General features: G+C 47.5%; 1 protein-coding gene across 1 annotated transcript in view; it reads right to left on the minus strand.

Annotated features, from left to right (window-relative positions):
* Window positions 1–13,994, minus strand: part of GRIK3 (glutamate ionotropic receptor kainate type subunit 3) — a 190,085-nt gene extending 176,091 nt beyond the window's left edge. Inside the window, exon 1 of the mRNA XM_035118129.2 lies at window positions 13,958–13,994. Coding sequence (XP_034974020.2) covers window positions 13,958–13,979 — 22 coding nt within the window. The 5' untranslated portion in view covers window positions 13,980–13,994. The remainder of the gene's footprint in view (window positions 1–13,957) is intronic.
* Window positions 13,995–15,394: the final 1,400 nt, after the last annotated feature.

The following is a 15,394-nucleotide window of genomic DNA, read 5'->3' on the forward strand; positions in this document are numbered from 1 at the left end:
ACCTCATAAGGTTGCTGTGAGGATTAAATGAGGAGAGGGAGAGAGGGAGCTCCTTGAAGGAAAGATGGAATATGAGTGTAATAAACATAAAGGGAAGATAAAGATGGAAGAACTCAGGTGCTTTCTCTTTGCTTTAAGATAAATAATTTTAAAAAAGGTTGTTAAACATTAAAAAATTGGGATAAAGATCTTGCCATTTAATGTACAAAGCCAGCCCCTCTTTTTGAGGACACCAGAGTTACCTTTCATTTTTATTTCCTGGCACAGCAGGAAGAACGAAACAGCCTCCCCAAAAGAAGGAACAGGAGCAAGAAAGTCGCCTTTAGTCTCAGGCCCCATCAATTAAAACTTGTTCCCACCAATCAATTCAACCTTTAATTCAACCTTTAAACGACTGCATACCAACCTCAGCCCTGCAAACAGCAAGGCCTAAGGGGCATGTACACTGTGGGCTTTGTCTTTATGTGCCTTGTACAAAAGACATTGGAAGAGGAAAACTAAAGAGTTGTGGGGAACATGGAAAACTCCAAGTCATTCTTAGCAAAAATATCCTCAGGACACTCAAGAGAGATCTGAAATCACAGCCTGGATTTATTGCTTTGGCACTGATCGATTACTTGAAAGCATTAGGTAGATAAAGAAATTGATTATTCAATAAATCACTGCATGCCCCGTGAAAGCAGAGGGTATTTTTTTTAATAGGCAGGGGCCAGAGAAATACAAATCTGTAATGGGCAGGCAAGAAACTCTCCAGCATAGACGGTGAACAGTGGCCCATCACTTCCCACATGTGTAAAGAGGGTGTCATTATTTCAAATACTAACACATCTTAACAAGTAACCTTGAAGAAGCTACCATTGGAAAGGAGAGAGAGAGAGAGAGAGAGAGAGAAGTGCTTTGCATGTTCACTAGAGTGCTAAACCCCAGAAAGACATGTGGGCCGTGCACTGGGTGACCTCAGTCAGAAATTCTCAAATAAAAGGCTTTGAATAAAAGCCCAGGTTTCTGCCAGAGGATTTCTGCTCCTTGATATGTGGCTAATTGCGGGGGGGGGGGGCGGGTTGCAAGTGGTGGGAATGTGCCCCCATCTCAGAAGCTTGGGAACGGGCACTTTCCACATGTACACACCTAGGAGAATTTTTTTAAAAAAATCTAATTAAAGTAGATAAGAGATAGCTACAGCCAACTCTTGTGCTACCCCTACTGCTACCCAGCTTACAGCCAGCTGAGCCCCAGATCTTTTCATCCTCCTGGCCTCCCCATCTCCTGGCCTTTGCACTTTCTTTTTTCTTTTTCTTAATGAGGGGGATGAAGTTGTGAATGTGCTACTGGAGAGATTCTACCCAAGTCCTCTGCCCAGCGAGAGCCAGGACAGAAGCCTCCAGGAAGTGATGCCCTACAATGCTACTGAGTAAGAAAATAGGCAACAGGGGAAAGCATTGGGGCACAAATCCAAGCCAAGTCAAAGATCACAGGTAGGATCTTAGCATAGGGGCCAACTCCCAGGGTCCAAAAAATATTTGAGGGGGCCAGGCCACCACAAAGTTGATTGGTATTCCCATTCAAATGGTGTGTATTTGCACTGCATCATGTGATCAATTATGTGGGGCGGTACTTACCTGGGCCCCCACAATATTTTATTCAAGTTGGCACCCCTGAATGCCAGGGGGGAGCCCTGCAGCAGCTGTATCACCACCAAGATCTGCATCCTGTTCTCACAGTAGTCAACCAATGTGCAGGATCTGAGCACAATAATATAATTGGCATCACATGAGATTCCCGGCAACCAGTATTACTGCTTCCAACAGTGAAGGTTGAACATAGCAATGGTAGCTAGCAGCCTCTGAGAATCCTATCTTCTCACTAATGTGTCTCATCCTCTTTTGAAATCATCCAAGTTGGTGGCCATCATGAAAGCTTGTGGGGGGCCGACTCCATAGTTTAGCTGTTTGAACAAGTCCTTTCTTTTACCTATCCTGAAGTTCCTAACTTTCAGCTTCCTTGGATGACCCCACTGAGTTCTAGCATTATGAGCAAGGCCTATCCACTTTCTCTAGCAAATGCTAGAGGGAATGAATGAATAAATAAATAAATGATAGGGGCGGCATCTACAGAGGAAATCTCTTGCCAAGGGACATGACTTCCTGGGGGACTGTCTTTGATTTTACTCAGAGTAACAGCAATTCATATTATATGCTGAAGCTGCAGGCCTGGCCTTGCTTGCCTTGCTGGCTCCGGTAATGGCAGAAAGCATCTACAAAGTTACAGTAGCAGTGACTCTGGCCTGGGACTCAGAGGCCCCTGTCTCTTGTCTCGGAGCCACAGGGCTTTTTCCAGCTTCCCTGGTGAGCTCAAGTTCCTCAGCTGCACTTTTCAACTTCCCAAGAGAAGCCTAAGAAATCAGGGCTGAAAATATCCCCTGCAATGGGTCACCAAGACCTGGTATGCCAACGGTTTCATTTATTTTTCTGAAGTGCTAAAATCTCCTAGCTTTCATCTCAAAGCAGTAATCAGAGAGGGGCAACACCACCCCCTATATTTAGAACACTCTGTTGTGTTTTCATCAGCTTCAGATGCAGAAAGTCATGGCTTTTTTATGGCTGAACTGAAATGCAATCAATGCCTCTGAAATATTCTACAGACACTGGAAGAACCTGTCTGCTTCCTTCCCTCCCAGTCTCCCCTACATCCCCTTCTCAACCCTGTGTTCACATGTTCTCTGCTGCCCCCCTGCCCTGCCCCCATTTTGCTTCTCTCATCCAAATCTGCTTCCAGACTTCTTCCTACCAAGCTGCTCCCAAGGGGCAGCCATGTCCTCCTTTATCCATCATAAAATAGACAACTCCTTCTGCAAAGCCCTTCTGGACACCCAGTGTCCCACCTATTTGCTGTAGATTGTAACCCTTCCTTTGTGGCAGCAGAGACTGAGTCACTCCTAGAGTCCTCAGCACAAAACAAAATAGCAGCAGCATGGAATGGCATTGCTGCGATTGCACACATACCATCTTCCCCTTGAAGCAGTCCACTGGGCTCATCCTGGGGGCAGAATTAAGGCCAAAGTCACAGCTGCAGGCATGGAAGATTAAGGCATGTGCAGGGTGGAAAGTGCAGTTAATGCACCTCTAGGCCTGCAGATATGCCACACTTTTTGTAATCTCCCCTCATCCAAGTGGAGTAGCAAGCAGTACAGCATCTTTCAAACTTGGAGGAGGCACGTTTCCTGAGTGCAAGGGGGAATGACAGACTTTGGGGAGGACAGATCAGCCTATTTTTGTTTCAGGGCAGTTTTGCACAGACTGAGGTCTTAGGTCTGTTCTGTACCACTTTTGCAAAATTAAAAAATGCTTGTTTTATATAGATTTTATCCTCATACTTTGAGTGTTTTTCTATAATCAAGCGGCATATTAATTTTATGAAATAAAATGAATAAATCCTTCATCTGATGTATTTCATTATGCTCTCCGATGCATTTCCCCTTCCAAAAAACATTCCTTTTTATACACTTCTATATAAAAGCAAAATTGCATTGCAAAATTCAGAGAAATGCACAATCCAGTTGATACCTGTATCCTACATAAGGGTGGGGCAAGCAATGCAGCCCTCTTGCATAGAGAAGGCCTTTTCTATTCCCCCACCCCTGCACTGCCATTCAATGATTTACAGCTGCTTCTATATTCCTGATATGCCACAGCAAAAACAAAAACCAAGAAACCATTTGCCAACCCGGAGGCGGGGGTATGGTGGGGAGGAAATTCTCTGAGCATAAACTGCAGGTTTGCATTTCATAAAAAAATCACTTAAATAATAGCACCATTGCAACTAAAGGGATAAAATGGAGCTGGTGGCTGCTGCCCTTATGCTCGACAAATTTATTTGGGAATAAGCTCTGTACGGTTGCACAAAAGGACAATATATAAATATCTATATTTAAGTGGAAGTAATAAAAAAAGGGGAGCCTCCTACCGCAGTGCCTGGAAACATTACATAAGCCCACTTCCTCCAAGAAGCTCCTCCGGCATGGCCAGGTGGTGGGATTTAAAATAACTCCCACGACTGCTTTCCCAAGTACTCTAAATTCACTGCAGAATAGTAGCAGGCGAGTCTGATGCCAGGTCCCAGCAGACCTCCCTAACTCAGCTAAGCTCGTGGCTTATTCCATATTTTATTTACTGTTTTATTGCAAGAGACAAAAGATGACAGCCGTCTATTTATTAAGCGGGAAAACACACAGCCTACATCGGGCATTTCTTTTCGCATCATGTTCCATTTTGGGTGCTTTCGAAACAGGCTGCTCTGGCCCTCTCTCAAACCAGTTGCTTTGAAATTCCCCCCACCCCACATAGCCGTAAGGGTCCCCAATGTTCAGCCACAGGGGCTTTACCTGGTGCACAAAGCAGAGCCCCCACCCCTCCACCTCATTGAAAACAGCCTCGGAAGAAGCCCACATACAATTGGTGCTGCAGCAGAGTGGCTTGGCTCCAGAGCACAGCCCAATTTGCAAAGATACTCATGGACCCCCAAAGCCCATAGCTTTTTTTTGCAACTCTGGGATAGGGGAGGAAAGCAGCCTCTTTCATTTCCAGAGCAACAGGGAACTCAAGCGGCCCTGAGCAGCAGCTGCCCACTGCTATTCCCAAGAGGGATTTGGTCTCTGTGAAAGTTGAGTTGATGACAGCAGGATCTGGGAATGAAGAGAGCCCCGCAGGCAATAAAGTCCCACCCTACAGGAAGCCCCAAAATGTGTTATTTATAAAACATATCTGTAGCAACTTTCAGCTCAAAAAAGAACCTGCAAGATGGCTTACAACAATGGAAGAGCTACCCAGTTAAAAAGAGCATTCAAAGCCCAGAGCCAAACAAAATCAACCCCGTAACAAGACAAAATTTACATACATGAAAAAGCTGGAACAAAAATGTATCCATCCTCTGCCTAAAAGACAACAAACAATGGGTCAGTCTAAGCACCCACCCAAAAATCCCTACCCCAACCACTGTCCTTGAAAGATGGCTCTGTTGGTAGAGCATGAGACTCTTAATCTCAGGGCCATGGGTTCGAGCCCCACATTGGGCAAAAGATTCCTGCATCGCAGGGGGTTGGACTAGATGACCCTCATTGCCCCTTCCAATTCTATGGTTCTATGATGCACAACAAGCCTCAGATGACCACAGCTGAGAGGCAAGTTCATGTGGGAAGTGAAGAAGCAGCCCCAAACCCTCAATTGGGTGATTGGTTAACGTTAACCACATTCTGATTATTATTATTATTATTATTATTATTATTATTATTATTATTTCAGAAAAACAGGCTTCTGGATCTCAGGGTTGCAGATAACTCTTTGGAAACCATTCAGACCAAATCTCTAGCTGCCAGCCTCTCAATAGCCTGACTGTTCATAGTTGATCCCTGCCCAGACCTGAAGCCTAAGGTCTCCGAGAAGGAGCGTGGAGAGCAGAACCCTTCAGCAGATCTCTAAACCCAGTGATGCTGAGGAACCACCAGACCTGGACATCCTTAACACCAGCTGCCTGGATTAAATAGTGATCCCTCCAAACCAGGATTGCAAGCATGAATCAGGTATGACTGTGGAAGATAAGGATAAGCATGGCCAGATTTAAAATGGTGCAAATGGTGCAATTGTACCAGGTACAAATGTAACGGCCCACACCTGCAAGGGGGCCTAGACTCTTGAGCTTTCATTTGGGGGGGGGAGCCTCTCCCCATACTAGAAGGAAAGTCATGAAGCAAAATGCAGGCACGCCCTTAAGCGATTTGGGTGAGATAAGGCAGCCTGGCTGTTCCTGTTGAGTTTTTATGAGTCAGAACTGTGATTGATGAATGAGATATTTGGACACCAGGCTATAGGAATTCCTGTGGCCCTAAAGAGCTACTGCTTTCCTCTCCCATATAAAATTTAAAGAGCAAAAAAAAATAAAAGTAAATAAATAATCTGCAAAATGTGCAACATGTGAGCTGTACCTAGTTTTTCTCATCATTGATATTATTATTATTTATCAGTAAGGAAAAGGGGAGAAATATTTGTTTGGGGGTGGAAACACATGAAAACAAAGGCAGTTGCCAGCGGCATGGAAGCACATTGCAACCTTTTGCCAACAAGATAATGATGATGATTATGATGATGACTGCAAAAATATCATGGAGAAGTTTGACATTATGCAATTCCTATTTAAGCGTATCCTGTGGACACTCTGCTCTTTTGGGTTTCCCTGCCTGTCTCTCCAAGGATGCACCAGAAATCCTGCTGGCTCAGTAGACTCCAGATGGGGAAAGACGGTGGATGTTCATCACACCCCTTAAAAGCAACAAGAAGCAACATGCAGCAGCAACTGCAAAGGGAATCTGGCAGGTAAAGGTAGTGTAGGAGGGTGGAAATCAAGACACATGTTAAGCGTCCTCAAAGCACAGCGCCCTCTGCTGACCATCAACACCTGAAGCACCAGCTGCCATTCAAACACCTGCTGTGGTGTCTGCAACAGATCGACCCCCTCTCATTTGACATTATTAACACAACGGGAGTTTAAGAGCTGTCATGTGAAAAGGGCAAGAGTCACCCTGCCAGGTGGGCAACAGAAGGACTTTGTCAAATCAAGGAGAGTTATTATAAAAACACGTCCTCGGGAGCAAAACACACACACAACAAATGCAAATGAATGCAAGGCGCAAAGTGAAAGAGCAATATGGTTTTCCTGTTGTATGAGAAACAGGATAAGTTTGCCAGAAGATTAGAAATGACGTCTGCATCTGTGCAAAGAATCAGTCCTGGGTCTTTCTGCTCTCCTTACAAATGCAACAGCCAGTTTATGGCGTTTGAGTTGGGCATGAAGCACACTTGGAAAAAGCAGCCAAGGCATTAATGTCTTCCATTTTTATCAGTCCATGCCAAGTGTGTCCTCTAACGCATTTTCATCACTTGGGGTGGGTTGTACTTGCAACAATTAAATTTTAAGACCACCCTAACGATATCACAGCCCACGACACAACAGAGGGTGGCAGACAGAGAAAGCCCCGACTCTCCCACTGCGCTCTTGACTCTGAGCTTCGCAAACCCTACGTCAACCGCAGCCCTGTTTCCTGCACTGCTGCCAAACCTTAATATCCACGTAGATGGTTCTCAAGAGAGCAGGGATTAAGTAATTAGATTTGCCTGCCACAAAGAAGCAACAATGACACTCTTGCTCGAAATTCATCTTACAGTTTACACCCCAGCAGCCTCATTCTCACCTCACAGAAATCACCAAATAACTGTGTGACCTGAAATTAAAAACCCATTTTGGGATCAGGTTTATGGGGGGGTTATGGGGAGGAAGAATAATAGGGGGGAGGCAGTTTTGGAAGTATCTTCCCCCCAGAGAAATAGCCATTCTCGTTTCTTATGAAAACACAGTGTTTCAAAAACATGATATGAAATCAGTCCGCAAATCAACAGGGGAAGGGGAGATGGAGGATGCAGTTTCTGCTTCTGCAAAGGGGACAGATGGCTTCCATCCTCACACCACACCGGCAGGTAAAATTCCATTATGCGCCAAGAGCATCGTCCCAGTTTTGCATTTGCACGTCATAGAGCCCAGAAATTTAACGGCGAGACAGCATTTACATGCATGTCACTAAATGATCCTTTGAGCTTTTCAAGTATGACATCTATGCAAAGGAGAGAGAATTGGGGTGTGGGAGGTGAAGGCAAAGGCCACTTCAGAGCCTGATCAAGTTAGGCTCTACACACACACACACACACACACACACACACACACACACACGGCCTGCTGCCACCAACAGCCTGAATCTATAGCCCGAAAAGCAGGGTGCAACTGTATTTTATTTTTAATTAATTTATTAAATTTATATACCACCCTTCATCAAAAGATCTCAGGGTGGTTCACAGAACTGTAGTAAAAAACAAGAAACAATAATAAATAAAACGTTAATGCTGGTTAGAAAATGGGAGAATTTTAAAATAGGTAGATGGTTACATACACATACACTCTGAGCTTATGGAAGCTTAAATCCACATCACAGAATTAAGTGAAGGGGAAGGGGAAGACAAGGAAAAAACCTAAATCCATATTATGCATGGATACACTTAGGCCTGCCTTAATCTTGGCTGATGTTTTCACAAAAGCAGCCTCTCATTGTTTGTTTGCTGTTTTGCTTCTGGAAGGGCTCTTTGTAATCTGCACCAGCAAGACCTAAATATCAGCATCTACATGCAGATTTTATTTTATTTTATTGGAAAGCAGACATGGCAAAGCATTGCAGTATTTTTTTTTTACTTTAACATGGCAAAAAAAAAAATCCGCTAGACATGCTTATGCCCTCCTAGTATTTTAAATACCATTCCGTCTAAAAAAAAAGAGCTACTTCTCTCTCCTCGCCACCTGCCCAGGGGCATCAGGGAACTTTCAGACCTGGCCTGGTGCTGCATCTCTTCCTCTACGCTGGCCTGAATCTGAATGGACTTGCGTTTCACTCTATTTGCTTCCATCTCTTGTTTTAAAAGGATTTTTAAAGGCATTTGGAATTTCCGAGCTGGAAGGGACAGTTCCTCAAGCTAATGTTTTCTAACTTGGTCCTACCATTCCCAGGTGGTGAGAAGCCACTTGTCTGAAGCTATTTGCTTTGCGCGGGGAGAGTGTGCGAGGACGGGGGGAGGAGGGGTGGCATATTGATCTTCATTCAGTTTGTGTCTTCTCCAGTATGGCTAAGCTTTATTGTATCAACGGCCGTGGCTGCCGCCAGCATGCCTCTCTCATTGTTTAACACTCGCCAAGACACAAACTTAGAGACAGGCACTACGTCCCCAGCTGACAGTGGTGACACATTCCATCACTGCTGCGGTTGGGCGGGGGTGGGGGGGTGGGATCCAGGCAGAGATCCCAATCTTGCTTGCACACAGATGTAAAGTGATCGAGCCTCCCTGGCCCAGAGCCCTAATTCTGAGGAATTATCCTGACAAGATCACCCCTGATCTTGCAAACATCTCCGTACCAGTTTCACTTCGATAGCATCGATTTTCAATTACGCTTCCACAAATTGGGAGCCGAGTCGTCATCCTTCAAGGCATCGATCCAGGTTTACACTGGGACAAATCTGGCATTGCCTCTGAGTGCTGACTGCTGCTCCTGAGATCGGCATGGCAAGTACAACTGAGCAAGCAGGTGGGTCAATCCAAGGTGTGTAGAATCAGGAGAGGCTCTGCACACAACCCCCAAGGAATGTGGAATCCTGCATTCTCACACACACTCAAAGGGGAAAGTGTTGCTCTCCAAGATCACTCATCTCCTGATACCGGGCAGAGTGTGGTCACATCGACACCCACACACTTGTTGCAATCCTTAGAGGCTTGAATGCAACATCTACCTTCTAAATCACTTCTTCCAGCCACCCCACGAAACAAGATTTTCTCCAAGCTATTCATCACATCCAAGTCAAATAAAATATCTGACTCTTTCCTCCAGATTCTTTTTTTCTCTCACAGAACAATACCAGACACAATTGAACACTGCAGTTTTCAATTGCGAAATTATTATTTGGAGGGGGAGGTAGGTATCAGGGGAAGGCTGTTAAATCTCCCTGGAGGGGATGACTGGAAGCGATGTTTCTAAAAAGAAAAGCCAAACAGAATAATGAGTCCCGGGAATAAAAAGGCTACCCTCTCAAGGAAATGTAATTATGAATTGAATTTGTCCACAACACATTTCTGTAAAATAATCAATGAACTATTTTATTTTCGGCAGACTACAACCGCCCACATGCCTCCCTTCTGTGTTACTTGTATTTTATCCAAACAATTGATGGCACAACCTGCTTTCTCAGTCACAAATTAGCATAACTCATCTCTTATTTCAGCCTGTTTGTTTCGAAACCAGCATTGTGGCCTTCGTCCCAGCTGCCTCACAAGCCAAGACTAAAAAAGAAAAAAAAAAGCCCTTTCTTGCCGGGCTTACAACGACAGTGTACACAAAACACAAGATGCGCCCTTTCCAACTGCCAATCTGCAGAATGCTAGGGTGAGGCGAGCTGTCAGTGCTTCTATGTCTATGCAAAAAAAAAAAAAGCAGAAGCTTTCTGTCTGTGGGAGAACACCAAGGCTGCTGGTGGCTACGTTTTGGCAAGGTGCCAGAAATCTATTATGTTTTGGTCCAAACCAATTTTCCCATACAAGTCCACAATGCATGTAGGACAATGCAGAAGGGAGATGGATGCCTCACCTAGGAGCATCATCACACTCTGGAGAGATACCGGCCACCTGCAGAAACCCAAGGATCCATGGCAACGAGACACTCCTCTTGTGAGTCTAAGATTTCACCCAGATTTTGCCTCTGTTGCCTACCCTTTTAGCCTCTGCATATATTTGACCTCTTTCAACGAGGCAGAATATTAATTGATGCTTCAATCAGATGAGTGATTTGCCACAGCAATCAAATGTGACGTCCGAAGGCTTCTTGCAATTGGAGAGGCTTTCGCCGTCTCCTTTAGGAAAGCTTTTGCCATGTTTCTTGAGGTTTGCGATGTCACAGGCTGCAAGGCAGGACAAGGGGAAGCAGAGACTTGCTGCTGCCTCACTCAGCAAGGCTTTTAAACTTCGGATGAATAAAAGGCAGGCAAGAAATGCGATTTAGCCATAAATGCCAAATGAATTTGCTTCACGGGGAGTCATTCACTCCAAAGGACAATACTTTGTTCAATTGCATTTGCAAACTTACCAGCAGCCACCTCACTTACACCAGCCAATATTCATGTAAGACAATTGGGCTGTTCCAGATTTACCCCCACGTTGCCTTTGAAATCCTCAATCCTGTGTCTGCAATTACATTTGCACCAGGCATAATAAATCGCACTCAAAGAAAGATTATGCTCAAAGTTGCATGACATTTGCACGAGAAAACATGAAGATGTTCCAGTTAAAAACATCTTCCTCTGTTTGCATGTAATGCTGATTAAACCAAATGCTTATAACTCAGAAACGATGTAGGAAAGTACTGAAATTTTCTCTTTCAGTGAGAAAAACCATGATTTCAGCAAAAACAGAACCACAGATCTCCCCACTCCAAACAGTCTCTTTTTTCAGAATCAAACCCTGTTGTCATTTAACCAGGCTGTTCTATTTGAAATTCAACAACTTTCCTGATTTTTTAGAACTCAGTTTATTGTAAAACCTGATTTAAGTTGACACAAAAGGACAAAGAAATGAAATTAAGAAAGCGGGAAGGATGGAATTGTAGCATTCCTAAAAAGGAAAAATGACAGTTCAGCATGGGAAAGCTGTGTTGACTTTGATCTAAACCCGAAATTGCCGCAGTTGCTACAAATTCTCTTGTCTCTCTGGCTGTTCAGTTCTCTTCTTTTATGTGACATTTTTAGAAAAGAGATTTTTTACATTAAAAAAAGCATTCAATCTAACCAACATCTTTCTGTTTTCCTTTTAAAAATTAAAACAGCTTTCTTCCACCAGCTTCCAGGGGAAAGCCTAGCCAAGCCAAATTTGAAAAGCAGAGTTTAGAAAATTATTCTCCATCCTTGAAAAATCAGTTATATAGAGAACTCTGGAAAATAAACAATGGCTCAGACACACCTGAGTGGTCCTCTAGAAATAATCCATCCAAACAAGAAGGTAGAATCCACACCATTTGCAAACTACAAGCTCTTCTCTGTTCTTTCTACAAATCCACCAGTGCCTTTTCACCTCAGAGAAAATTCCACACCACAGGAGGTGGAGTTCAGCTAGCTGGGCCAGCTCCCTCCCCTTTCAAATATCCAAAGGGGGCCATGTGCCCACTCTTGAATGGCACAAACACAACAGTATATCAAGCATCCAAATTCCTTGGATTTATATTCCAGCCATGTTTACAACCCAGGTTAAACCTGTAGACTCTCAAATTGTCAATGAAAGCAACACAGCATGGTGCATGTTCAGACGAACAACCTCCCCCCTCCCACAGCCCAAATGCACATTCATTTTTGCAGCTAGCATACATTAAGCATCAAATAGGACCCATTTGCCTGAAGCATCCATAGCATGAGGACAGGAGCTCATAAAAGGCTGTTGACCTTCCAACCATCTTAGATATATTTATTTATTTATTTATTTATTTATTTATTTATTTATTAAATCGAGGGGGGAAATCACTGCATTATGAAGAGGCCCCTTAGGCCCACGGGGCAGCCTTTCTCAGGTGACATACATGCCAAGGCTCTTGGGGGCTCCTGTGATGTTTTCCAGCTCCCCAAGCTCACATTCAGCCACCCCAGGACAAAATGGACCCATCAGGTGAAGCCAAACAGCAGGCACAGTTGCAATGGAACATCAGGTCCTGATGCCTACCCAATCCAGCAAACACTGAGCAGCTCAGTCTATGGGAGCGGGACCGAAAGAGGGTCCACATTAATGCACAAGAGGGGCTACCCCATCCTCAAGGGATGGTGCGGACTGTGCAAAAACCCACAGGCACTGCAGAGAGCTTGTCTGGAAAGACCACCTGTACTGGACCAGAAGCCAGACCTCACATTAGTTGGAAATCAGCCTGCTGGACGGACACTTGGAAAACAAGGGGGGGAAATGGAGGGGAGGCATTCACCAGAATCCCACCTCAGATTGCCTCTGTGTCAAAGACACCAGCTCTGGTGGGGTGGCTATTCTGGCTCCCTTCCCTGATGGAGGCAATTCAGCTGTTCCTGGGCCAGATGAACAAAGGCACTCCAGAGCATGTGTGAGCCCAGAGGCAGCTGCTTCCAGCAGAAACGGGGTGGGGAGATACCCTTACAAATGCCTTACAAGTGCTCTTAGGCAACTCCCCTTCTGTTCAATGGAGAAGGAGTACTTCCCTAGGGGCCGTGTTCTATTTGCTGGGGAGAGCATTGACCTCAGGAATCCAAAGGGCTGCCCTGGTATCAGAGCTGCCCCCACCCCACCCCCTCACCGCACCATGCCAAGCAACAAAATCTCCTGAAAGAACTTCCAAAGACAAAGGGAGCCACAACTGAACTATGCTGGAAAGGAGGCAGAAGAGAAGGCAGGGGGATGTTTTCTTTTAATTAAGGCACAAAAAAGATACTTTGACTTTTGGAATTCACTTTGCCACATGGTTAAAAATTTACAGCTGTTCCTCTCTCCCACTCCTCTGAGCCCAGGGCAAGAAGAGAAAGCCTTGTGCCAAGGTAAGAGACATCACCCTTGGCAGCAGCAACAAAATCTGGTACTATATTTGGGGGTAAGGAGTTGTCAAAATATTGGGGGAAGAGGGGAACCCTCCCCATTCAGAGGCAGCAACTGCTTGCTGGGAAACAGCATCAAAATTTCAAACTCCACATTTGCACCTGGCTCCTGTACAGAGGGAAATGTAGCCGCCAGCGCCTGGCCCTCAGCATCCCCTTTAGCGCAGGATGTGCTGGACCAGAGCATCTCAGAGGCGAAACTGCATCCTCCGTAGCATCTTCTCCACCAGCATCCTCTCTCTGCACAGACCAGAAAGCGCCTCGCGGGAGCAGCCAAACTTTGCTTCCTGCAAAAAGCTCCGTCTATACCGGCAACGAAATGGGGAAAGGACGAGTGGGGGTGCGGGAGGGGCAAACTTCCCGTCGCCTGCTAGACGTCTATTGCAGAAGGGGACAAGCCAAAGTAAGGAGGAGGGAGGGAGGAGGGGCAGCCCCCCCCCTCCTCGAAGCCACCTCTGGCTTAGAGTCAGAACCCCCGCCAGCCAAAGAACTCTGTTCTTTGCAGAAATATATATCTATATCTCGACTCCGTCTTTAAAGTATTGGGAGGGTCGTTTTCAAGGTCTTTTATTAAATAATCAATCAAGGTCGCCCCCGCCCCTATTGCCAGCCAAACGCCCCAGAAAGCCCCAAACGCAATAAAATCGCCCCAAAGTGGAGTGACAACCCCCCCCCCAGAAGAGATAGCATGATAGTGAGCCTTGACCCCCCCTTTGTTGTCTCACCCACCGATGCGAATGACATGGGGCATCCCGTGGCAGGAGTGGAGCCAGACGAGCCCCAGGAAGAGTCCGGCGGCGACGGCAGAGGCAGTGGAGGCGGCGGAGGAGCAGCGGCGTCGGTCCAGCGACGGGAGGAGCGGGCGCGGGCGGCGGCAGCAGGTCAGCATCCTGGGCGGGCGGGCGAGCCAGCCAGCCAGCCGGGCTCCGGCTCCGGCGCCCGCTACACCTCCAGAGGCGGCAGCAGCGGGCGAGGCGGCGGCGGGGAGGGCGCCTCCCCTTCAGCCCGGGGCATCCTCCTGGCGGAGAGGAGCGGCAGCTGGAGCCGGACCTCCGCGGCGGCGGGGACGTGCAAGAGGAGGAGGACCCGGAGCCGCCGCCGCCCCGCCACGCCCGGCGAGGTTCGGGCTCCCCCTACGCCCGGTGCGCGCTCGCCTGCCTGCCTGCCTGCCTCCTTCCTCCTCGCAAGTTCCCCCGACTGGCGCTGCCTCCCGCCGCTGCCGCTCGCTCTGCCTGGCGCGGAGCTGTGCAGCCGCGTCCACACGGGGAGGGCGGGGGAGCGTGGAGGGGGCCTGCTGCTCCTGCCGCCGCTGCTGCGGGAGGATCGCGGCCGAGAGGTGCCGGGACTCAAGCCTCGGAGCAAGGCACGCCCTCTGCCCGGCAAGCCCTGCCCCCGAGGCTCAGGCGGAGGGGGAAGGCACTTTGTACATGCTCGAGGGCTTGCCGGCTAGGCGAAGGGAAGGCGGCAGAAGTTCCCGGTGCTGAAGGAGCTGTCCCGGTGCTGAAAATACTAGGCTACGTGAATAGAACCCGAAGCTCTAAACGGAGTGGTCTTTTTCGACCCAACTGGAAGGCGAGGTTCTCCAGGCGCAGGCGAGGAAGTGGCCCCGTCTCCGGGAGAGGGACTTCTGGGAGGCACGTGGCCCGAGAGGAGAGGAAGGGGCTGCCTCTGAACACGTGCAGAGTGCCTTTCTCTTCGCGGCTGCGGCCACCCCGACAGGGCTCCCCTTTGGGTAGCCGCCGACCGCTAGGCGGGAGGAGAAGAGGGAGGAAAGGGGGAGGCAGCGGGTTCACTGCAGCGGAACCTCCAGCTCTGGCCCTGCAGGCCTCGAAGGGGAGAGCCAGTTGGGAGCGGGGAGGGCCGAGGCGTGACTGTGGCGCCAGGCTTCCAGAAGAGACTGCGCAGCCCGCAGAGTTCGCACAACTCACACACACACCGCCCATGTGAAACGCGCGTGTTTCCAAGAACTTGGACGCGGGCGGGGGGGCGGGGGGACTTTTGCAGGAAGAAGTGCTGAAAGGAAGAGCCTCTTCCTTAGGAAAGCTGGCAAATATCCAGCCATCTGTGAGCGTCAGAGCGTGGGGTGAGACCCCGAAAAGGGATGAGCTGTTCGGTGCGCTACATCTAGAGTGGAGAAAAGGAGGTCTGGGACGCGGGAGGCTCTGG

The sequence above is a fragment of the Zootoca vivipara genome, chromosome 6 (assembly GCF_963506605.1).
Source record: "Zootoca vivipara chromosome 6, rZooViv1.1, whole genome shotgun sequence".
NCBI classification, from domain to species: Eukaryota; Metazoa; Chordata; class Lepidosauria; order Squamata; family Lacertidae; genus Zootoca; species Zootoca vivipara.